Consider the following 26,513-nt stretch of genomic DNA (forward strand, 5'->3'; position numbering starts at 1 on the left):
GCATCCGAGCATTTTGGTGCTCGCTCATCTCTAATGAAGAACAAACAGAACATAAATTCAGATGTTTTCTATAGTCAGGCATGAACCCCGGTACTGCAAAGCAACGGTTGTAGCCACTGAGCTACCAAGCTTCTTCCTTGTCCAGAGGAGAAAAAGATTTTCTTATTCTCCTCCTCTTGCAAGCATGGTGGCTTAGTCATTAGAACCACAGGTTTGACGCGCTGGTGTCCTTGGTTCAAAACCGACCAATGACGTCTTTGTATATTGTTTTTGTGTTTCTCCGGAGAAGAGGGAAGAAGAAGTGTGATGGCTCAGCTGTTAGCACCGGTGCCTTGCAGCACTGGAGTTCTAGGTTCAAATCTGAAAGTTCTTCTCTTCTGGAGATGGAAAAACAAAGAAAAAGTGTAGTGGCTCAGTTGTTAGCATTTTTGCTTACATTCTCTGGTTCAGGACAATTTCGGCGATAGCAAGTTTGGACATTTATTTGTATATTTTAGTATTTTTGTAAACTAAAAACACTTTTTAATTTTTTTAAGATTTGCTCTTGTATCGCTGCATTCCATAACATTCAGATTCTTCCATCCAGAGAGCTCTAGGAGGGCTTGTTGTTTTGCAGGACGAGTTCTAGTTTTCATTTAGGGACCTGGGAACTTGAGATGCAGCCCAATATGTAGCCCCTCGCCTGCCCTATCCGTTGCTGTGTCGTTCCCATCACTTTCTTGAATTGCCCAGATTTTCACAAATGGAAACCTTAGCGAGCATCGGCGATATAGAAAAATGCTCGGGTCGCCCATTGACTTCAATAGGGTTCGTTACTCGAAACGAACCCTTGAGCATCGCGAAAATTTCGTCCCGAGTAACGAGCATCCGAGCATTTTGGTGCTCGCTCATCTCTAATGAAGAACAAACAGAACATAAATTCAGATGTTTTCTATAGTCAGGCATGAACCCCGGTACTGCAAAGCAACGGTTGTAGCCACTGAGCTACCAAGCTTCTTCCTTGTCCAGAGGAGAAAAAGATTTTCTTATTCTCCTCCTCTTGCAAGCATGGTGGCTTAGTCATTAGAACCACAGGTTTGACGCGCTGGTGTCCTTGGTTCAAAACCGACCAATGACGTCTTTGTATATTGTTTTTGTGTTTCTCCGGAGAAGAGGGAAGAAGAAGTGTGATGGCTCAGCTGTTAGCACCGGTGCCTTGCAGCACTGGAGTTCTAGGTTCAAATCTGAAAGTTCTTCTCTTCTGGAGATGGAAAAACAAAGAAAAAGTGTAGTGGCTCAGTTGTTAGCATTTTTGCTTACATTCTCTGGTTCAGGACAATTTCGGCGATAGCAAGTTTGGACATTTATTTGTATATTTTAGTATTTTTGTAAACTAAAAACACTTTTTAATTTTTTTAAGATTTGCTCTTGTATCGCTGCATTCCATAACATTCAGATTCTTCCATCCAGAGAGCTCTAGGAGGGCTTGTTGTTTTGCAGGACGAGTTCTAGTTTTCATTTAGCCCATTTTTGGGGTCATATAACATTTTTATTCATTTTTCTTGAGGCAAGATTCACAATATCTGGATTTCCAGGACGGATTTTTTACGGTGTTCACCGTGTGGCATAAATAATATGTCCAATGACTTCTGCAGGTCAGTACAACGCCTGACGAAGGGGGAGAGCCTCTGAAGACTTGCTGGCGGCGTGACTACACTTCGCCGTTCTGCATCCACATTCGTTATCCAGGCCTGCAGGGCATGCTGGACCTTTGCACTTGTGGGGGAGGTTTGCTACTTTGTTGCTTGTGATATGAAGAAACTTCTTTAAAGCAAATTAAAAAGACACAAAGTGTCAGGTAGTTTATATTTATTTGGATTGTGAGTAGAGATGAGCGAACGTACTCGTTTCGAGTAATTACTCGATCGAGCATCGCTATTTTCGAGTACCTGGCTACTCGGGTGAAAAGATTCGGAGGGGCGCCGGGGAGCGGGGGATGGCGTGGTGGAGCGGGGGGTAGCAGTGGGAAACAGGGGGGAGCTCTCTCTCTCTAACTCTCCCCCCCACTCCCCTCTGCGCCCCCCGCTCACCCACGGCGCCCCCCGAATCTTTTCACCCGAGTAGAGAAGTACTCGAAAATTGTGGTGCTCGAGTGAAAAAGGGGCGTGGCCGAGTACGTTCGCTCATCTCTGATTGTGAGTGCGGAGTTCAGCGCTGTCACTGTTTGCCTGGTTAACTCCTTGTGGGCCATTGTTTCTTGGTCAGTACAATTATGTCAATTTTATATCGTTTTTAAAATATTTTGCAACTTTTTCACACTCTTTTTTTAAAAGATGTATTTTTTTATATCATTGCATTGAAAGATCCCTGACATTTTTCCCTCCATCTGAGGTGCTGTAGGAGGGATTTTTTTTGAAGGAGTTGTACTTTTTAATGGCACTATTTGATGATTCATATGACGTTTTGATCACTTTCCATTCCTTTTTTTCATTAGGCTACTTTAATTCGCTATTTTCTCCATGATTTTTCTCACGGTCTGCACTGTGCAGCTTAAGTAATATACTAACTTTTTTACAAAGGCAATAGCAAGTTTGTGAGAATTAGTTTTGTAAGGGCTTATTCAGACGACCGTATATCGGCCGGGTATTCACGCCGGCCGATATACAGCGTCCCTCTCTGCAGGGGAAGGAGGCTGGAAGAGCCGGGAGCAGTGCCCTGAGCTCCCGCCTCCTCTCCGCCCCTCGGCACTATTTGCAATAGGAGGGGGTAAGACAGGGGCAGAGCTAAGTCCCGAAACTTATCCCGCCCAGCCCCGCCTCCTCTCATTGTAAATAGTGCCGAGGGGGGAAGAGGAAGCGGGGAGGGAGCAGGAGCTCAGAGCACTGCTCCTGGCTCTTCCAGCCTCCTCCCCCTGCAGAGAGAGACGCCGTATATCGGCCGGGCGTGAATACCCAGCCGATATAAGGTCATCTGAATAAGCCCTATTTCTTTCTTTTTTACATAGTAAGGCCAGCTGCACACAAACAAATTGTGGAATCCATGCTCGGCACGTGGATCCGCAGCAAATGCCGCTCATAGCATGCTATGGAAAATCACTTTTTCCTGCAAACTCACAGAATTGAATTGCAAAATCACGGCATGCTCTATTTTCACGTGGATTCCGCATAGACGGCTTACATTGAAGTCAATGGAAGGCATTCGTTCCACGGCCCTTACGCAATTGGCATTGCAGAAAGGTTGCGGATTCTGCGTCATCGCCTAGCAATGGCGCAGGGAAAAACATTAGCAAAGAAAAATTGTATTGCGCATGCCTGATGGCAAATCATTGCATTCATCCGCAATGCAGACAAAGAATAGAAGAGACAGGTACGTGGGGACGCCGGCTGGGCACAGGATCGGATTTCGCTGCCGTCTCCTGCATGCAGGATCCAACCCATTCGTGTGCAGGCGGCCTAAGGGGGAAGGTAGGGTTGTGACTTTATGTTTTTGTACCCTTTTTACAATTTTGCTTACATTTTACTTTTTATATTTGTGCCAACGTGCGACTTGAATGCCACACCATTTGATTGTTTTAGTATTGCAGAGTATAACACTGTCCTTTGAGGCTCTTCTAGAGACCATAGATGACAGACTCGGAGGCCATCTACAAGCCTCTGTGTGCCATAACACCCCATCAGAAACCCATAATGACATTGCAGGTGTCCAATGGGTGACAATAGGAGCCCCTTTACATGCTACATGTTAAGGCCCATTTACATGCAAAGATAACCATTCAAAAGATAGGTTTTAAGTGATTGTTTTGCATAAACTGCTAATGGACACTAACCACCAGTTTTCAGAAACAAGTGTGGAAAGACAGCAGCCCACCTGAATGAAAACCACCTTTGGTGGGGGTGCAATAAAGGCAGAGAGGTGCAAGCTTCACCAAGAGTCCAGACTTCAATGGGCTCCAAAAATACAGTCCATAAATATGTAAGTGGGAAGCAGTCTTTTTCAAGCTAAGAAAGGCTGACATATCAGCCGAAACGCAGCTCTGCCTTTTATCCCTGGATGTCTCAATAAAGATAAGTATTTGCTACTTTTTTTTAAAAAAGATGATGCTGTGAGGATCTTCTTCTTTTTTGAGGTGCTGCTTCCCACTTACATATTTATGGACTAATCACCAGCTTATCACCTTCATTTGCATGTAAATGAGCCTCCAGGAGCTGTATGCAAAGAACCGCAGGTGGTCTGTTCTCTGCATTCAGCTCCTTTGTTCTGCTACAGGACTGCAGGTGCTCCTGTGGAGACTACAGCACAATTGACAGCAAACACAACATGTGGCATGTGTTATCTTCTCTCTGGCTGAATGCTGGATTTTATGCTCACCTAAAAATCATTGTTCAGCCGAAGAGTGAAAGATGGGAGCATTTACACACAACGATTACCGTTGAAACGATGACTTTTGAGCGAATTTTGAGTGATAATCATTGTGTGTAAATGGGCTTTTGCAGTTGCATTGACCATGGCATGTAAAGTTTATCTGGTTTGTCTGGTCCCCATTGTTACAGATGGAGTCTGGCTGTCTAATGACACACTAGTCCCTGCTCCTACCGTCACACGAGACTCATGTCAGTATTCTCATTCAGTGCTGTAAAAAGGCATATGAGCGGTCATTAAGGAGTTAAATTCCAACAAAAAATCCTTTAACCTAAAATGAAATCCCATGATGAAAAAAGGAGGCAATCCCCTTATCTCAAAAAACATAAAGACGTTTAAATGTTACCTACACCGTCTTATTGAATGTTCACTATCCTCTCAAATAGATCTTGCCAATCTCCAGTGCCGGCCTCAGGTTAGATTGCACCCTGCGCCCCCCACAACATACATCCCCATCATAGGAAGAAAGAAGATAGGCAGTCTGCCTGCGTTCTTCTTGTGCCGAAAGCAGCAAGATGGCAGCACATCCACACCAGAGCATCTCAGTGAGTAAATACTGTACCAGGACCAAGATTGCATAAACACAACACCAGAACCAATCTCAGTACATTGGTTCAGATGTTTTTCCCTCACAGTAACTGCAGTAACCATGCTAGAATTATCAGAGCAGAGCAGCCCTTAAAGGAATTGTACACTTTTGGAAAATGTGTACAATTCCGGCCCAGTGCCGCTCTTTATTATACATTTTAGGTAGCGCTGCAGAGGTATGGTTCCATCTTCCCATTTGCATATTTCCCAGTGGAGCATGCATGGCCTTATAAGTCTCCTCACTCACCTCCTAGGTGCTCTCCTTAAGGAGAAATGATACCCTTCCTGACACCCGTAAATTGCAACATGGTGGAAGATATAACAATAGCACCTCTGAATGGCTTTTTAAATGGGCTGATTAATGAACACAAGCATTGTTCTGAACATTCATTCATCTAATCACCGGGCAGTGAAGAGTGCCAATGATCAACTACCCAATGAGCAAACACTTGTCTGTTGACTAATCAAAGCTTTTTAGCAAGCACATGCTTATGTGAGCTACACATCTTGTGTTAACAGGAAGAGGCACAGCCAACCAGTAATAGCCCTATGGGCATCTACAATTGTATTAATGATTGTTTGTCTTCATACTGTTACATGGTGTCAGGGCTTTAACCCAGGACCTTCTGTACTCTAGGTGGCAGCTCTTCCTATTAAGCGATCCAGCACCTTTAGATATAGCTCCCCTGCATAAGCCTGGCTTTGTGTTCCTCCGCCCATTCCCTTGATTATACCCCTACTTTAAACCCGTTCTGGCACACCCTTCATCGCGTGATTATTGTGCTCCAAGCCTGTAGTCAAGTACCACCACTACCACCACCTGCCTGCTCCTGTATACTGCAAACTAAAATACCTGTGTACTGACCTCTGGCTTTTCCTGACTACGTTACCCATCTGCTCCACTGTAAAGCACACTGATACCTACCCAGGTATAGACCTCTAGCTTTCCCTAGCCACGCTACCAATCTGCAATGGTTACAACAAAGAAACTTGAACACTGAACCACATCATTACACATGGCATGTTTTGTTGACCAGCACTCATTACAACTAGCCAATTCTTGGCCAATACAAAAGCACCCATCATTGCATGGTCAGCCTTAGATATAGGAGACCCATGTGGTTGGTTACGGCACTGGCCACTAGCTTTTATAGGGGGGCACCAGGCAGATATAGGCAGGAGGTGAACTTCCTGCTTAAGTCCACCTGACTAGATAATCTTCCTCTGTGGCAGAGTCTTGTGGAGCTACATAAATCCTCCTCCTCCTGCCTCCTCCCCTCTGCTGTCCTGCGCTGCCGTTGTCAGCCCGCCGGCACCCACACAGCACAATCACTTAGTTCTGCTTCTGTATTAAAAAGAAATTCTGCACAGGGAGGCATCTACCGTAAGACTGGCACTGCATCCTGGAATGTTAGAAGAAAACTTCTTCAATTAGCAGTTATTTCTGCATGGTTTGTATGTCTACAGTATGTTACAGTAAAGACTGATAACACATCATTCCTGTAGTTACAATGTAACTTACTGCATCCTTAACTCTCAGGTGCCTCTGTGTGGATCAGAACTAGGAAGCGCTCGCTGGGAAAGGTTCATAGAAGAAGCTGTAAACAGAAGGCAAAATTTACGGCGCATAATTAGTCATCCTGACAGTTTCAAAATAGAAAAGGCAAAAAGTACAATGACAGGTATGTCAACACCTAAAGTGTTCGCTGCAATAAACATGACTCCTCTGCCTGCATAAAAATAACCAAGTGACGGCTCGAAACCTGATTTTTCATATCTAGCTGTTAAAATATTCATCTTCATTTCCCAATTATTACCGTTCCCCTCCTAATCTATTAATCCTCCCTTCATATCTGAGGTTCACTCATTAGCTGGTAATCACATTTAGATGCAGAAGCACAAACTGAGCTGACGATGGTGACGGTGTGTTCAGGTTCTGTGCCGCTACATCCTGCCGCTAGGAATATATTGGGTGATAATGATACATTTTGGCTACTTCATACTGCGCTCCCGTCAGTCTGTCATGATGTCTTGCCATATTGACTTTCTCACCTGATCCTATTGTTCTCACAGAAGATAAACCATTAGCTGAGGTGTCTGGAAGCGGCCTACCCCCACATGTATGTTTGTAAGGAGTCAGCCGAAAAAGCGTTTGCCAACACTTGTTGAAGATGTATGGGCAGCCTTAGTCTGGAGTTGCAGTCACATATTTGCAGGTTGCAGAGCTGAGATCCCCCAGGATTACCTTCTTGGCTTGGTCTACAAAGGGCTTGTTCTGGGAATTTGCATGCTGGACAATATGGCCACCAAGATCTGAGCTAAAAAAAATAACGACAAAGCAGAAATGTTCATGTGTAGTGGCCCAGAACTAGTGGGGCTCCTCCATAATGTTATATGTCTCGTGCCATTATCTTGTCAGTGTCTTATGTGTGGTATGCATTTGGTATGTGTACTGCATCTCTGCAGCACTGAATGAGTTAAAGGGGTGGTCTCGCGAAACAAAGTGGGGTTATACACTTCCGTATGGCCATATTAATGCACTTTGTAATATACATCGTGCATTAAATATGAGCCATACAGAAGTTATTCACTTACCTGTTCCGTTGCTAGCGTCCTCGTCTCCATGGTTCCGTCTAAATTCGCCGGCAGCTTGCTTTTTTAGACGCGCTTGCGCAGTCCGGTCTTCTCCATTCAGCACGAGCCGCTTCAGTGTGCTCCCCGCTACAGCTCTTCTGCGCATGCGCAGACGAGCTGTCACTGCTCGGGAGCGCGCTGGAGCGGCCATTCTGTACCTTCCTCTGTTAGAGGAAGGTGCAGAGCTGCCGAGCTGTCCGGAGAAGCCGCCCAGCTGTCCCACCGTCCAGCTGTCCTGGTAAGTGATGGGTCGGGGGGGCTGCCGCTGCGCCGGGCTGCGCCGGGGGGGGGGGGGCTGTCGCTGCGCCGGGGGAACTAGCGCTGGGCCGGGGGGGGCTGTCGCTAGGCCGGGGGGGCTGCCGCTGCGCCGGGGGAACTAGCGCTGGGCCGGGGGGGGAACTGTCGCTAGGCCGGGGGGGCTGCCGCTGTGATGGGTGAACTATCGCTGGGCCGGGGGAACTAGCGCTAGGCCGGGGGGGCTGCCGCTGTGATGGGGGGGGGGGGGCTGCGCCGGTTACCTGCTGCCTGGCGGTGGGTGACAGGTCGGCCATGTTCACTCCAGGGGTCCGGTCGGCGGCTGCGGGGCGTCTGGTTGCCATGGAGACACAGCTGGTAGCGTCTCGGGAGCGCGCACGTCGGGCTACAGCAAGCGATGCGAAAAGAGCTGGCGGCCATTTTGGGAAAAAGTTTTATAAGTTGCTGAAACGCTGGAACGGTAAGTAGAAACCAGCTAGAAAAGTAATTTACAGGGGTAATTAGTAATGTATGTTTAATTAGGGGGACTGGGCAAAAAAAAAAATTCACTGCTTCCTCGAGACATCTCCTTTAAGGTCTGGGTTATGTCTGAGAAATGTATCATGTTGTAAGTCATGTGATTATGTCATATATAAGTGTTTGCGAGAATGCTATGCTAGGAGAAGTCCATGCTAGCTAGTCTATGCTAAAGAGTCTGAGAGTAGAAGCAGTCTAAGAGTACAAGTGCAAGAAGTTGTGCTCTCAAGTCCGTGAGTGACCCCCCCACAGACATTTATTGGTCTATGAGTGGAGAATGGAGGAAGCTGAGCGATTCCCTTCTGCTTGGCCTGGGGCTACTTTACTCAGGATGTGCCGGTGCTACCACTAAGCACCGAGAGAAAGAAGGAAGGACCGCTGCTTGAGAGAGAAAAGGCACCAGAAGGGTGAGTGTTAGCTGGTAGAGTGTTGGGGAGAGAAAGAGAGTCGCCAGGAGCGGGATCACACAGATAACTAGGACTGTGGATTGTCCGGATTACCCCGAGAGTCCTCCCTGTCACACCAACTTCTATGCATGTAATTGTGCCAAAGTTACAGTAAATGGACACTACCGTCCGTTCCCGGTTTGTCCAGAAAGTTTCCCTGTGTATGGACTAAGTTCATCAAGATTCACTGCAGAGGACGGAACAGTGGTGGCACGAGTGACAAAGAACTTTGAGGTAACTGCTCATTACTTTTCCCTGTGACCTCCCCCAGCAGTAACAGGTTGGGTCTCAAGCAACCCCCAGGGGAGGAGATGTTAGAGCCACCATGACATAGTTATTCTCATCTACCCCGCCATCTCCTTGGTTGTGGGCCCGATCCCCGTACGCTACACATGTCGCTCTGCATTTTAACTCTGTTAGAGCTTAACCCCTTAACGACCAGCCCATAGTGTTTTTACGTCCTCCCGAAGTGGGCTTTATTCTCTGAGGACGTAAAAACATGTGTCCTGCAGAGAATAAAGCCCCTCGGGCTGTGGACGTGACAGCTCCATGCTGTCGGCGTCCGCAGGTGGCCGACAGCATGGAGCTGTCATCTCGGGCTGTACGATCTAACATTAGGCCGGTCACGCATGACCGGAGAGGAATTACGGGTTCTGCATGCGCTTGATCAGCGGTAATCTACGGATCGATCGCATGCATTGGATTACACAATTCCCCCCAATTAGCGGGTCGGAATTACGTAATCCATTCGCAGAAACAGAACACGGCATGTTATATTTTACCGCGAATATCTGCGACCTAGAGCCCATTGTGCTCTATGACCGCAGATATACCCGCAGCCCATATGCAAATACATTGTGTACGGGCTGTGGGTACCCGGGTCATCTCTAAGCGAAGGCGCGGGGAATGCAAACAAAAAAAAAGTACTGCGCATGACCGCCTGTGTGAGTAGGCAGTTATGCGCAGTACATTACGCGGCCGTACGCAGGGTCACAGCCGGGCTCACAGCTGGAATCCGCTGCGGGCCTCTGCAAGCGGATTCTGCATACGGCCGTGTGAGCCCGGCATTATTCAGACCGCTACCTGTAATCCGTAATTTACAAGAAGCCCCGGGAACGCTCGCCTTCATGCAGTTCCAGGAGCAGCTTGTTGAGCGCCTTCTGTGTGAGACCGCTGCACCGCAGCAAGATTACAAAGCCTCACAGAGCGCCACTTTTTACACCCCATACCTGCCGCTGAGGTTACGAAATACCCCCCAAAATACATGAGAGAAGGGGGGATACCCGGTTTTCTTGCCCCATGTGCCCATCCCAAGCAGCCTCCGTAATTACCCCTGTCTTCGGACATAAAACGCAGTTTATATTATTACCTTTATCTAATATTTAGGGGATGCCAAAAAATGGGGATGGCGGGGGTGGGGGGGGGTTATTTTTAGGAAGTCAATTTTTTTTCTGTATAAGTGGGCAATGGGGCCTTGAATTTATTCAGTTCTGCCCTGAAATCCAGCGGGCATTCCCTCCATTATAGGCCTAGCCATGTGTCCTGTAAGTAGATTAGGGCCACAATGGGTATGTTTCTGAACACGGGACAAACGGGGGTATCCATTTTGGGGTGAACGTCTTCATTCCTATGTACACTGTACAGAAAAAACTGTTTTTAAATTGACAAAATTGCCAAAAAAATGAAAATCGTAATTTTTTCCTTATGCTTTGCTTAGATTCATTCAAATACTGTGGGGTCAAAATATGCAGTACACCCCTAGATGAATTTGTTAAGGGGTCTAGTTTTCAAAATGGGGTCATTTGTGGGGGTTCTCTATCGTTTTGGCCACTCAATGGCTCTACAAGTGGGCAATGGGGACTGGAATTTATTCCGTTGTACCCTGAAATCCAATGGGTGCTCCTTCCATTATAGGCCTAGCTATGTTTCCTTTAAGTAGATTAGGGCCACAATGGGTATGTTTCTGAACACAGGACAAACGGGGGTATCCATTTTGGGGTGAACGTCTTCATTCCTATGTACACTGTACAAAAAAAAATGTTTTTAAATTGACACAATTGCCAAAAAAATGAAAATCATAGTTTTTTCCTTCTGCTTGGCTTAGATTCATTCAAAAACTGTGAAGTCAAAAAAGTCATCGTACCCCTAGATACATTTGTTAAGGGGTCTACTTTTCAAAATGGGGTCACTTGTGGGGGTTCTGCATCGTTTTGGTCACTCAATGGCTCTACAAGCCTAAATCTCCTTCAAGCAAAATTTCTGTTCCGAAAGCCACCGGTTGCTCCTTTAATTTTGGGCCCCATTGTGCATCCAGACGTAAGATTAGGGCCACAATGGGTATGTTTCTGAGCACGGGACAAACAGGGGTATCCATTCTGGGGTGCAAATCCTAATTTTCATGTGTACTATAGAAAAAAGTCCTGTCTTTAAAATGACATATTTGCAAAAATATGAAATTTTAGTTTTTCTCTTCTAAATTGCATTGACTCCTAAAAAAAAACTGTGGGGTTAAAATACTTATGACACCCCTCAGTGAATACGTTAAGGGGTGTAGTTTTTAAAATGGGGTCACTTGTGGGGGTATCTATCATTTTGACTCCTATGAGCCTTTCCAATCTTGGCTTGGTGTAGGAAAACAAAGTGTTCCTGAAAATGCTGAAAAGTAATGTTAAATTTGTACGTCTCCTAAATGGTTAAAAAAACCGAAAGTTTTTCCAATGTGCGCGAAAAATAAAGTAAACGAGTGGAAATATATATCTTAGTAAAAAATTCTATATTATGTTTGCACATATTTGAGATATTGCAGTTGGAAATGTGAAAAAATGACGATTTTTTTCAAAATTTTCCCAATTTTGGCGCTTTTAATAAATAAACACAAATTCTATCGGTCTTTTTCTTCTGCCTAGATGAAGTACAACATGTGGCGAAAAAACAATGTCAGAATCGCTTGGATATGCAAAACCTTTCTGGTGTTTTTCCATGCTAAAGTGACACGTGTCAGATTTGCAAAATTTGGCCTGGTCATTAAGGCGCAAACAGGCTTGGTCACTAAGGGGTTAAAGACTTCATTTGAGATTTTTAAATGATGGCCCATCCTCAGGATCATTTGTATGATTGTAGGGTCTGACCTCTGGGATCACCAAGTGTGTTTAGTACTACAGCTTGACCCTGTAGATAGTGATGGGAGTATAAAACACTAATTGTCCCTTCAGAAGGTCCCTAATGCACCTAAGGCCCCCCCAAATTACATGGGGAGACAGCCACACGTCTGGGAAACACTGTGCTCCTCCCAAAAATTGGTCAAAATAGTGTACAGTGGTGTAGGGGTCAATTGTAGCATAGGGGTGTCATTGAAAACAAAAGAAGGAGACATAGGGTCTCCTAAATCAAAAATGATACCAAGGAAGACAACAGGTGTGCTGCTTGTTTTAAAAGCAATGTCAAAAAATTTGCAAGGAGAAATTTTCTCAGGTGAGCAAAACACTCAAGCACGGACCTGCTCCAAAGAACAGCAGGAGAGCTGCAGATGCTTCTTGTGGTTTAGAAAATGATTGTTGTGGGAGAAGGAGAATGATACATGGTGGAAGCAGAAGAAGGAGAGTAGCAGCACCTCCACCACCAGCAGCAGCAACAACATCTTGAGGACGCAGTGAGATATATGATATAATCTATGCTCAGTCATATGTAGTAAAAATGACCAAGGTGATAATTCAGTGGAATCTGCCATAGGGGGAGGGGTGGAGGTAGAAATCAGGTGAAATCCATGCCAGGTTCATTTTTATAAACATAAGATGTTCCACATTGCCTGTGGATGGGCGGAGGCTTCTGTCAGTTATCACACCCCCAGCTGTGCTGCACACCCTTCTGACAGCAGCGCAGGTAAGCACCTCTAAAGAATGTTCAATGGCCACTAGTACAGTTTAGTTACCCAGAAGTCCAAGTGTGCAGGGGATTTACTTTAGGAGTGAAGTAGAGGGGGGATGCTCATAGCCGACTGGTGAGGACTGACTGCTGTGTGCCTGTGACTGGGGGGGAAGAGGAGGCGGTGGTACTTGAAGCTGTCATCCCCTCTACAACAGGTTCTGCTTGCTGTGGATGTAAACCACTTCTAAAGAAGTCATTGGGTTTGCCTCACCTCCTGTGCTGGGCTGAGATTCATTGGGTGTGTGCTGACCAGCCTTGTCACTTTGCGTGTGTTTAACCCTTCACAGTCTACACTCGCTCCAACCGCTGAGTGCAGGGTATCGCCTTTTTTGTCCCTTTGCGAATTCCCACGCATGAGCCACTTTGTCTCCAGCACCATTGTTCACCACATGATTACTTGGAGGGGTGTACTGGGAGATGTTGGAGGGTTTGTAACTCCTTGAAGAGCACATCGGGGGCTTTCTGGCATTACTCTTGCATTTGCTTTGACACTGTTTATATGTAGTTATTTTTGTCACCATTCATGTACTTTTGATTTTGTTGTGCTATCCCCAACATATGATGTAGCCGTATAACGGGAGTCCTTTTAGGGGAGCAGACACAAATTAGAGAAAAGAAAAAACTTTCTGACACTGAGGGTGATCAATGAGTGGAACAGGTTGCTCCTTTAATGGAAGTCTTCAGAGGCTGGACAGACATCTGTCTGGGATGATTTAGTGAATCCTGCACTGAGCAGGGGGTTGGACCTGATGACCCTGGAGGTCCCTGCCGACTCTACTATTCTATGATTCTATGTATGTGGAGTAAAACTGAGACCTGTTATGTACTTTAACACCTTCCTGCCCAATGACGTAAGGGTACGTCATGGGAGCGAGGTACTTCCCGGCTGGTTGCTATGACAACAGGACACCAGATATTGCCTAATCGTCCTGTATTGCCATTGCCTAAAATCGCTAAAGTAAGCGATAAGGCATGGCAGGAGAGAAGTCCTGGCATGCCTTATCGCAGCAATCTGCAGTCCTGCAGTAAAGGTCCCTCAGAGGGACACAGACTATGTAAAAATAAAGGACACCAAATAAAAAATGTAAACAAAATGTTAAAAAACCCTTTTTTTATGCTTTTTTTCATATTAGCATAAAAAAAAATTTTTTTAATTAAAAATCCCACATATTTGGTATTGACGCATCCGTAACGACGTGTACAATACATTGAACATGCTTATTATCCTGCACGTCAAAAAACGTAAAAAAAAATGCTAAAAAACTAAGGCAAATTGCTAATTTTTAGCATTTTGCCTCCCCAAAAAACGTAATAAAAGTGATCAAAAATATGTGTGTACCCCAAAATGGTACCAATAAAACCTACAGCGCATCTCGCAAAAAATAAGCCCTTAGAGAGCTCCGTCCATGGAAAAATAAAAAAGTTATAGCACTTTGAATGCAGTGAGTTTAGAAAAAAATAATACTTTCCAAAAAAAGGGTTTTTATTGTGGAAAAGTGGGAAAAAAAACCCCAAAATATAAGAATTTTGGTACCGCAGAAAAAATGTAGTGTGTCATTTATGCTGCATAATTAACGCTGTAAAAAAAAAAAAAAAAAATCTACGGCAGAATTGATGCATTTTCTCTCCCTACGATCATAAAAAAAATAATAAAAGTTTTACAATGTAGTCTATGTAACCAATAATGGTACCAATAAAAACTACAGTTCGTCACGCAAAAAAACAAGCCCTCATACGGCCGCGTTGACGGAAAAATAAAAAAGTTATGGCTTTTGAAAAATGGAGAAGAAAAAATACCAAAAATCTTTTGGTTCTCAACGCCAAAATAGGCCGTGTCCTTAAGGGGTTAATCCCTTCTTCATCGCATCCGTGGTTTTATCGTAGTCTCCATCTGTCATATTGTGATAGAAGTCTTATTTCTTTAATGAAGTGGGGGACATGTTTGGTGACATCAGCAAGGCATCCTGGCTGCTGATTAGCTGCATGCAGGCATTATGGAAGAGTCAATTTTCCTACAATTTGCGCCAAATATCAGTTTGGACCAACCCAATTTTATTTAGCGAAAATCTAGACCATTTATCACCCAGCCGATCAAGATAAGCAACACTATTAAGCTATGGCCAGCTGTCACTTGGGTATTGAGACACAAGGCTTGCACACTTGGATTTGGAGATTTTATGCCCTCCATCAGGTTGGATGGGGGCCATCTGTGGACAGCCATATTCAGGTCTCTCCAGAGATGTTAGATTGGGTTCACATTAGGACTCTGATCGGGCCACTCAAGGACATTCACAGAGTTGTTGCTAAGCCTCTCCTATGTTGTTTTTGTGCTTTAGGTCATTGCTATTATTCTCACAGGACACCAATCCCTAGCTTCTTTAGGGGGCAACAGGTAGATGTAGGTTGGGGTTAATTACCTCCTTTAGGTCTGCCTGGCCAGATGATCTAGTTCTTCTGTACTGCAGTGTCTTGTGGAGCTGCATGAATCATCCACTTCATGCCCTGCCTCCTCTCCTTTGATGTTCCAAGGCTTGGTTCTGGCGCTGCATTTCTGATATGAACTTGCATGCAGTGCTTGGTTCTAGTTCTGTTCTTATCTACTGAGCTTGGTTCAGATGATGTATTTATGTACTGAGCTTGGTTGCGGTGCTGTGTTTATGTAGTGAGCTTGGTTGTGGCGCTGTATTTATGTACTGAGCTTGGTTGTGGTGCTGTGCTTATGTACTGAGCTTACCTCTGTGGCTGCAATTATGTTATGAGTAGAGATGAGCGAGCACCAAAATGCTCGGGTGCTCGTTACTCGGGACGAAATTTCCGCGATGCTCGAGGGTTCGTTTCGAGTAACGAACCCCATTGAAGTCAATGGGCGACCCGAGCATTTTTGTATATCGCGGATGCTCGCTAAGGTTTCCTTGTGTGAAAATCTGGGCAATTCAAGAAAGTGATGGGAACGACACAGAAACGGATAGGGCAGGCGAGGGGCTACATGTTGGGCTGCATCTCAAGTTCACAGGTCCCACTATTAAGCCACAATAGCAGCAAGAGTGCCCCCCCCCCCCCCCGCACTGTCAGCATAAAGATCGTTCTTCTCTGCCGCAGCAGTAACAGCTGTGGCAGAGAAGAACGATGTTAGCCCATTGAATTCAATGGAGCCAGCAATACAGCCGACTCCATTGAAAGCAATGGGCTGCCGACGATCGCGGGATGAATTGCAGGGAAGGGCCCATTGAGCGCATATAGAGAAGAAGGAACGTTGGGGTTCTTGAAGCCTACACTAACTCCTAACACTCTCCCTATAGCAGCCCCGACATCAACAGCACTTTCCCTCAGCTAAGTGAGAACGCATCTGTGCCGAGCCGCGGGCCGGCAGATTTTAATACTCGGGTGACACCTAATCTCGCCAGCCACTCACTGCAGGGGGGTGGTATAGGGCTTGAACGTCGCAGGGGAAAGTTGTAATGCCTTCCCTGTCTTTCTATTGGCCAGAAAAGCGCGCAAATTTCTCAGGGAAGAAAATGAAAGTGACTCGAACATTGCGTGGTGCTCATCTCGAGTAACGAGCATCTCGAGTACCCTAATACTCGAACGAGTATCAAGCTCGGACGAGTATGCTCGCTCATCTCTAGTTATGAGCTTGGTTCTGGTACAGTCTTTATTCACTGAGCTGTTCTGGTGCAGATATGCTGCTGTCTGCACAGAGTGAATTAATGCAGGCAGACTGCCTAGAGTTGCAATATATATATATGAGAAGGGGGGGCCCAACATTTTTTTTTGCATCTACCCCGAGATCAGCACTGCCAACAGTGTTACAGTTAATGCATTGCTTCTGAATTGGATAGGCTTCTGATAGATGACAATCCCCGTATTCAGCATCTCGGCACGTTCAGCCGTGTCATGCTGTCGTATTATAAGTGCAGATATATTCCATGTGGGTTTAAATCACATAGCGAGAGTTAAGACGTATACTCCCTACTGGAGGGGATTAGTAGGTTAAATACTTGTGCTCGGCTGCGGTGGTGGAGAAGATGTAATTACTTGGAATATATTAAATAAATTATCACCTGACATAATTTCATCTGCTATTTTTTGTTTTTTGATTGAAGAGAAGATTATATGCAGCTTCTACATCTGGAATCCCGAGTGAACGCGGAGCTGCAGACTGATTTGTTCCCCTGTTGCTCCTTTGTAGTAATTAATAGAATAATGATTGCTATCGAGGCGCCCGTACGTGCCGCGCTCATCGACTCTAATTGGCGGATGACACCTGGACTCGGTAACTAAAACAGTCACAAGTCCAGGTAATTAGCAGTGATCCCCATGAGGTGACTGCAGAAGTCCTGTAAGGTGGCGCTCTGGAGACATATTCTTAGCACTAGTAGAGCCCACCATATGGCCATATTCTCGGGCTGTGTGTTGCTCGGGATTCCTCTGCCCCATCATAGTCTATGAGGTATTCAGACAAACCATTTTTGTACACAGACCAATCGTCCATATGAAATAAAACTTGCTGCATGTCTCATTCTCACCCGGTTTCAGACATCAGAACAGGACATCTAATGTGCAGGGTCCAAGGAGCTCCGACAGCATATGGATGGGTGTCCATGTGCCATCCGATGCAAGTTGTGGCTGAGGGTGCGACATGCATATGGCCGTGTGCAGACAGTATTAACAGTAGTAGAATTAGTAGTAATAGTAGCAGGAGCACTAGAAGTAGTAGTGGTGGTAATAGTAGTAGTAGTAATGGTAGAAGTATTAGTAGTAGTAACTGTAGTAGTAATAATAGTAGTAGCAGTAGTAGTAGCAGTAGTGGTAATAGTAGTAGTAGAAGTAATAGTAATATTAGCAGTAGTAGTGTAGTACCCCAGAGTAGGGGTCCCACAGCACTGTTGCAGTCTTTTTATGTTAATTGTGTGTATATGCCTTTAAATGGTCAATAATGTTTAAACTTGTGTGTTCATACAAGCAAACCCCGCATGACTCAGGCAAATGCACCCTAACCTGCTCTTATACCTGCCAATCACCCCTAACTAGTACAGGGATTCGATAGCTTCCCTTAGTCTAGGATTAGTCGAGTAGGAAGGTATAAAAGGTAGAGAGTGGGCGAGGTTAGTGAGTCTAATCCAGGTAAGCCTGAGATAGTGAGTGGGGGAGGAACAAGAAGACCACCTTTACCAAGTCCTCGGAGAAAGCCAGTGGGAAGGGAAGTGGAGCATCAAAGTGTGAGTAACCAAGGAGACATTGTTCTGAAGACGTTAGCAGTGGAGAGAAATAGAGAGAGAAAAAGAAAAGAGTTTGACCAAGAGAGAACTGCAGCAAGAAGCTAGTACAGACAAGTCAGAAACAGTCAGCTCTTTATAATCCCAGCCAGATCAGTAAAGCTGGAGTGTCGAGAAAGTAGAAAGTTAACCCTCACTTCCCAAGTCTACTAAAAGTGTTTGTCTACTGTCATAGTGACTTAATCTATTCAAAGTATCCGTAATACAAATCGTGTAACAGCTACCAAGTAAAGAACTCTCTCTCTCTCCTTGTCAATAAAGTGTTTTACCAGCAAAAGTCTGCTTTCTGGCGTAAATTCCTACCTTTCACACCATCTGCACTGAGGTACCACACTACACACTCCAAAGGCCAGGACTACTACCCCCATTTTTGTTTAGTTTTCCAAATTTTTGTATTTATTATTTTGCTTGGAACGGGACCATACTCAAGATTTTGCCACTGTACATAGCCACGCCAGACTGTGCTTTTTGTCCTCCAAGAGTCACCATGATTACCATCTCGCTCCCTGCTGCACTTCCCTCTCTCAGGTCTGCGCCCAGTCGCCCCAGTAGTGGTAACAGCAGCAGTAATTGTAGTAGCAGTAATATTAGTACTAAGCATTCTCTACACAAGCACAATGCACAGAAAAATTGGTGCATGTAAACGAACCTATTGAAATCAATGGGTTCTATTCACTGCGTACTGCACATGCAAATTTTGGAAATAACAATGAAGGGTGACAGCGCACATTCTGCTGCTCAGCACCACATGGAAAGGCTTTAATTAATCAATGTGATCTCTGCTTGTGCACCGTCCTACTTGCTTCTTTAGTAGCACTCGTTTTCTGTATGTTGTATAATAGATGCATTATATTAGCATCTGTTTTTTGGTTGAGCAGATAAAATTCAGTTTCTTATGTTAGTGAAAGCTTAAAGATTGCCTTCCAAAGTATGTCGTTGGGTTTCAAACTAGGTTGTTTATAGTCAGGCCCGGAAATAACTGATAAACCACAAACACAACTGGAACGTCATCAAAAGTTATCTCTCTTTTATTGACAGGCAGCAGTTTTTATAGAGGCACATGCCCCAATTACAATAATTCTAATTTATTATAATTCATTTATTACCATTGGTTCACAAAACTAAACACAATATGAATATGCAAGATAAAGAATTTAACATCTAAAATGCCAAACAAGCAGACGTCGGCGCAGTGAGATCATAGAGGATTAGATTCTTGAAAGAGGAATGTATAACAATAAAATATTTAGTATAAATATGTAGAAACATGCGTGAGCGGCGAGGAACAAGTCATCTGGACACGCCAGCCAGTCTGCATGCTTCATAGCTGTCAGCTGCAGCTCCGGCCTCGGCCGTTCACTCAAGGCTTTCTAATATCAGTAATTGTCTTATTTTAAAGGAAAAATGAATGTAAATGAAAGAGTCATACAAGATGGCTTCCTGATATAAAATGGCTATGCCTAGGATAGAACGTGGAGTCCTGTTCACTAACACTTACATACTTCATCTTTAAATTACCTAAAAAGCCATTGCCTTGGGGCCCATGAACGCAGCCATACAGCGGATTATCTGTAACATGGAACCCCTAGCCTGTCTATACTGTACCTCTATGTTGTGTACACAGCATGGTCAGCCTTAGCTACATGTGACCCATGCAGTCGCACAGAGGACCAGCCGTCAGCTTGCAGGGCCGATGTAGGCCGGGGTAAAAATGCTACTTAAAGGGGTTCTATCCATACGGGGCTGGACAACGGGAGGCTGCTCCTCCTCTTCTTTCTCTCTGACAGCTGTCCGATCGCAGGGCAGAAGCTGGCAAAGTTCCAGCTTCCGTCCATGCCAAGCAGCAAGCACTGCCGCCGGGTCAGTGGTCGGCACGTCACAAGGGATGCATCGCCCACTGATTAGCCTGGCCGCATCTAACCTCTGCCATCCTCAGAGAGTCAAGTGCGCATGCGTCCCCTTCCCCGCGCGCTTGCACACTTGCCGTGAACTTTCCGAGGATGGCAGAGGATAGACACGGCAAGGTCGACATGAGCACGCAGGAGCCGACCCCTCACACACCGGGTAAACAGCGGAGGGAGAACAACAACATAGTATGTAAGGCCGAATGAAGACAATGTCCATCTAGTCCAGCCTGTTAATCCTCCTATCTTGTTGATCCAGAGGAAGGCAAAAAACCCCAAGGCCAGAAGCCAATTAGCCCTTTTGGGGGAAAAATTCCTTCCCGACTCCCTAATGGCAATCAGACTGTTCCCTGGATCAACCCCTAATAGTTCCTACCTGCCTGTATACCAGGATTAACACTTAACCTAAGATTTATATCCTGTAATATCCTTCTGCTCCAGAAAGACATTAAGTCCCTCTTAAACTCCTCTATGGATTTTGCCATCACCACTTCCTCAGGCAGAGAGTTCCACAGTCTAATTGCTCTTACAGTAAAGAAACCTTTTCTGTGTTGGTGATGAAACCTGCTTTCCTCTAGACGTAGCGGATGCCCTCTTGTTGCCGTCAACAGGATTAGGTAAGTTGGGGTTTTTTTTCACTCTTTTCTTTTTACAGGTTACACTCTACAGAGACGCAGGTCAGTAGACATTTTTTTTATTTTACTGACAGAACTCTTTTAAGTACACCCAGCCAGATAATCTTTTTTATCTGCGCAGCATCTTGTGTCGCTACATGAATGCTCCTCCTCTTGGCTCTGTCTCCTCCTCTCTGATGTACCAAGATGCTGCTGTCAGTCCATTGGCGCACCCGCAACACAATCAGTTAGTTCTGCTAATGTATATATCTTATGAGCTTTGCTCTGGTGCTGTATGTATGTTATGAACTTGGTTCTGCTTTAAGTACTGAAGTTGGTTCAGGGACTGTATTTATGTACTGAGCTTGATTCTGGTATTGTATCTATATACTGAGCTTAGTTCTGGTCCTGTATTTATGTTATGAGCTTGGATCTGGTGCTGTAATTATGTTATGAGCTTGGATCTGATGCTGTATTTATGTTATGAGCTTGGATCTGGTGCCGTATTTATGCACTGAGCTCAGCTCTGGGGCTTTATTTATGTACTGAGCTAGGTTCTGGGACTGTATTGTTAATATCCTCTTAGTTCTGTTGCTGTATTTATGTATTTGCTTCTGGTATTGTATCCATGTATTGAGCTTGGTTCTGGTGCTGTATTTCTATTATGAGCTTGGTTCTGGTACAATATTTATTCCCTGAGCTGTTCTGGAGTGGGTATGTTGCTATCTTACTACTTACAGCACAAGCAAAATACAAGCTTTTGTCCTTATAATGCTGGTGGGAGCAAAAGAACTCCAGCACTTCTACACTGACACATTTCTGAAAGGTTTTATGCTAATTTCTGGTGTATAAAAGGCGCAAATATTTGCGCGAATGTGTATATGCACAAACATTTCCGGATTTGTTCCTTTCTGCCTCAGTTGCACCACTTTTTTGAAAAGTGGACGGGGCTTTTTGGAGGGGCGGGGCCGTCCCAGATTGACAAATTTATGTATTATTTATGCCAGAACCTGGAGTAATATACCAGAGATGTATGCCAGGTAGATCAGACCTGGCGTACACTTCTGTCTGCTCACAGAGCCGCCAGGGTGCGCTGAATACATAAAGAAGCGTTTGCCTGTTCATGTATTCAGCTCACCGAGGGCCCAAGGAAACAGTACTAAGCGTGACACAGTAAATGCAGGTCTTAGTAAATTTCCCCCATTACCTTTTTTTTTTTACTCTAACTGATTCCTATGGAATTCATGAGGAAAGAATATCCTGTCCTGAAGCACCACATGGTGGGACACATCGTACCTACAGATCCCCAAGACCGACCCGTTGACGCTCCACATGTCACCATAGAGGATTATGGCCTCAATTCTGTGATGAATGGATGCAATCTGTCCAGTAAACACAATGCCGTCCTCTTGGGGATCTGGGGATTTAATGATTTCTGCTCTGGAGCACCGGAGCACATATCACATGCTGCAGGTCATTGAGGACTGGACTGCAGACACTGGAGCACTCAGTCCTATTCCCCATGGTTCTCTTTGGTGGGCAGAGAGGGGTAGAAACAAGTAATAACAACACTTTTTCTGTTTGTGAATCCTGTTTAGGTTTATTCCGGGGACACAATTACTGCCGAGGAACAGATCTATATTCTGCTGCGAGCTAAAGTACAATGTGAAATCAATCTCACCCTCCAGCTGCAGGAAGACGGTAACGTATCAGATCAGATCATTAGTGCTGCCTTACGAATATTAGGATGACATGCCGTAGCCGCTTATCTTGCAGAACGACACAAGTGATGCATTATGGGATCGATCTCGGGCATCGCAGGGTTTTCCTGCCTCCCAATTAAAAGTTATGATTTATTACTACATTCTGTTTTAGACCTTCCTAGTTACTGTAGATGATTGTACATTTAGAGGGGAGGGATGAGTGATGTATCTGAATGGCTATGTGTATCCCTGGCGTGATGCTAAATACACTTCTGCTCTTTTCAGCAAGAACATACTCTGCCATACTTCCAAATTTTAGCCTGGGGGACAAGAACACATCACTAGGCCATGAGTAGAGACCCACCTTAAAGGTGGAAGCCCATGGTGCATGCTAGACCATGGCCAACAACTGTCACCAATGGCCACACACATTGCTTCCAAAACTGTATGACCAATAGATGCCTCAGGCAAGCTTAATGTGGCAGTGTATAGCCAGCTGCACCATGTGTTTCTACTCTAAACCTGTTTACCAATTCAACATAAATACAGCATCAGAACCAAGCTCTGTACATAAATACAGCACCAAAACCAAGCTCATAACAGAAATTGTCAGGCAAATGGATGTGGATTCACTTTGCCACACACTGTATTATTTTGGCCTATATCTTGAGGCAGCAATTGGGGAAGCCTGGTTTTCACCCTTGAACCCTCCAGATGGGATTTGGTATTCACTGCAGAGTCTCCAAGCCATTACTTGGAGAAATATTCTCAGTTGTACAGTTGCTGATGCTATACTATCCCAAAGTGTTGTACCTGAGGGCATGAACAAAAACGGAAGTCATGCTAAGGTCCATGGCAGGCAGTATATCCTTAAACACAAGTATCAGGTGGTGGGTCAGGGCAGGGGGCAGACAAATAACGTGGTCCTGAAGCATAGCCGAGGTCAGGAATACAGAGATCAGAATAATCCGAGTCAAGCAAGCAAGAGTCAAGAGGCCTCCATCAGGAGAACATACTAAGTGGGGCTTTGTCACAATTGGAGTGGGACCAAATTGCTTAAACATTTACCTGGTGTGGATGCCTGATATAGCTGGGAATGCATTGGTGGAGACAGGAATCGGAGTGCGTGCTGACCCTTTAAGGTTTGGGGACGGAAGTTTCCATTAGCCCTGTGGGCAAAAGCCACATGACAGGGGGCATGCAGTAGACCATGTCCAAGAGGACTGCGACCAACTATAGCCCCATCAGCAGATGAGTGAGGGTGATGGACCCCGGTACAGTGTGACGTAAATGCAGGCCCAGAATCAAGCTCATAATATAAACACAGCCCCAGAATCAAGCTCAGTTCATAAATAGAGCATGAAACAACCTCAGTATATAGATGTAATACTACAACCAAGCTCATAATGTAACTACAGCACCAGAAACAAAGAACTACATTCCTTCTCTATATAGCCAGTTTCAGACAAGCATATTATGGACACATTTTTGCTCTCATGCTACAGATGACACTCCACCCCAAATGCAGGCTTACTGATATATGATATAGCCATAGATACCAGCCATACACAGGCACTCTGCAGACAGTATAAGAGCGGCTGTCCACGGGCGTTGCAATATACTGGCGCGGATTTCCGCCACGGGGGAGCATTATGTCAGCGCAATTTTCCACGCTTAACCTATCATTATGATAGCTTTATCATGAAAAATTGCGGCATGATGCAATTTTTATATGTAGGCGGAAAATCGCAGCAATTTTCCGCTGGTGTACATTGGGCTGTATTTGCCATAGTTATCCTATGAAAAGCATTCATTGTGTTATCCGCGCACGGATTATCACCGCAGGTAACGCAGTTAAATATCGGCCATGGACAAGAGGCCTAAGTGATTACAGCAGTTATATTTCGTGACTCATGGATGACGTCCTTTAGAAACTTGCAACTACATGATCTGATCCATTACTATGGAGAACGTGTATCTCCCACTCATGTGCCGCTCATTATTCAGATATATGATGATTGCCAATGGGGTCACATATTTATGTATGAGCTCCAGACCCAGAACTATTTATGCATTATTATATATTCATATGAAATGTAATAAGGGCTGGTCGTAGGTTAGATGGGACCCTGTGCGAAATTTTATTGGTGTCACTCCACCTGTCATTAGAAAAATATATATATATACACTGCTGCAACTTGGGGGTTACTTGCTTAAAGGATGGCCATCTTTTCCACTGGTTGGCAACACGTGCATACAAGCTCTTGAGACTCAGATCTCTTGAACCTCTGGCATCTGCCAGCTTTTATTTCATGTCACAGCAATTACTTGTGAAATATAAAATGACTCAGGGTTCCCAACACACAGGGTCTCTATCACCGTCCCCCACCCAGTGCATCTAGAGGGCATCCTTCTCTGTCAGACCATGCGATGGGCCCAGACTGGTCCACGCCAGACCTCAGGCTCCAAGTCCTGATGCAGCCAGCTTCCCCCTGGGTGTGGCAGGAACTGATGCTTACATCTTACTTCCTGCCACACCCACTGGTGTTCTCTCTCATCTCTGGTACAAGAATGCTTGTCTACGGGACCCTACTGGCCATTATTTGTACTACCCTTCTACAACAGTTATTGTAAAAAAAAATCCAGCACCTTGAAAGAGTTATCGGAATCTAATGAAACTTTCTATGTGTGATTGTAACATGGATACAAGCAACTGATTACAATATCAGAGCAAAAGGATCATTTATTGTCGAAAACTGAAACCTTGAAGGAAGACTGTAGTACCCTGTTGTACCATCTCTAGCTTGGATTCAAGATGTGATACGGGCGGACATCTCCAGTGTTGTATAAAGTCTCTTGAGATGCTGATTCCTGTGTTGAGAGGTCAAAGAGGTTATAAACTTGTACTCCAAAATTCTTCTATGATGTTTTGATTTGAAGTTGGTTTTTAATATAGTAACTTTCATATATTCTACGTTGTGTCCGTGACTACAGCAATGCTCATCTGCAGGTAATTCTGTCTTTCTTTCTATACTTGTGTGCTGTAAGATCTGCTGACATGTATGGACCGCGGACAGGATACAAACACACGACAGGACTATAAGATCCTGGGACATTCACATGTTCCATGTCTGATGTTCTGTGCCTGATCCGGAGCAGTAAATGTCCTGTTGGGGCCTTTATGTTGGGGAAACAGGAGAAAAACTGAAAGTGAGGATGAGCATTTTTCTAGTCATGGACACAACATAGAACATATGAAAGTTACTATATTAAAAGGCAACTTCAAATCTCAGCGTCATAGAAGTTGGGAGTACAAGTTTATAACCATCTTTGACATTCTCCAGACAGGAATCAACATCTCAAGAGGCTTAATGCTACAGAGGAAATTATGAAAGATCTATAGCAGACATAACACGCTGGCCTGGTGACCCCCTAACACCAATTTAGAGATCATAAAAAATTCACATCCTTATCAGTGTAAATTAATCTCACCATGTCTGTGCTTTTATATATATAAAGCTTCTGCAGATGTATTCCATGGATGTGTTGTTATGTCAAAAGCAAAATCTGTTGTGTAGACGCAACTCTCCAGAGGTTCCAATAAAGGTACCAAACCAAATTGAATGAATATCCCACTTCTCATTTTATTTAGAATATTAAAATTAAAATCCAGCTAATAAACGCGTTTCGGGGTCAACCCCTTCATCAGTAGTGCTGGGATGACTTCGCTCTCAGGGAAGGGAACTCATAACCCTAACTACTAGGTAACAGAGTCATGAGCTGGAGCACAGTGGATGTCCAAGGGAGAAATGGATGTTTTTGTCCTTTTATATGGCCATGATAATCACGGCCATATAATGGGACAGTACCAAACCACTGAGTTCACTAGGATTACAGTGGTTTTGTTTTCACTGCTGGGATTTCTTGGCTGTGCTTACTACGGTTGAGAAAAGATAATCTTCTCTGCACGTTGTCAATACATTGTGCGGGGAAGATCAGGCAGCACCTATCTTCCTGCAGTTATTTTCAAACTCCCGCGCCATGATTCGGAGTTTGAAAAGTCATTGAGGGAGAAGAAATGTCCCTGGTTCAGGTGCAACTTCTCTCCGTGCCGCCAAGTGTCGTTGCGCCTACAGTAGGGTGTTTTTGCCCTAAGCCTGGGGAAGAATCCTAAGTAGGTTCGAAAGTTGTAACATCATGTCCTTTTCTTAGTCATTAAAAGGTATCATATCTACAAGATCACTTGGTTTCTATT

At 44.7% G+C, this 26,513-nt stretch overlaps 1 protein-coding gene across 1 annotated transcript in view; it reads left to right on the forward strand.

Annotated features, from left to right (window-relative positions):
- The window catches only part of PTH2R (parathyroid hormone 2 receptor), a 314,768-nt gene that overhangs the window by 33,679 nt on the left and 254,576 nt on the right, over nt 1-26,513 (forward strand). The window contains exon 2 of the mRNA XM_066577651.1: nt 22,154-22,256. Within this exon, the coding sequence (XP_066433748.1) occupies nt 22,154-22,256 (103 nt within the window). The remainder of the gene's footprint in view (nt 1-22,153; nt 22,257-26,513) is intronic.

This window comes from Eleutherodactylus coqui, chromosome 8 (genome assembly GCF_035609145.1).
Source record: "Eleutherodactylus coqui strain aEleCoq1 chromosome 8, aEleCoq1.hap1, whole genome shotgun sequence".
Lineage (NCBI taxonomy): Eukaryota > Metazoa > Chordata > Amphibia > Anura > Eleutherodactylidae > Eleutherodactylus > Eleutherodactylus coqui.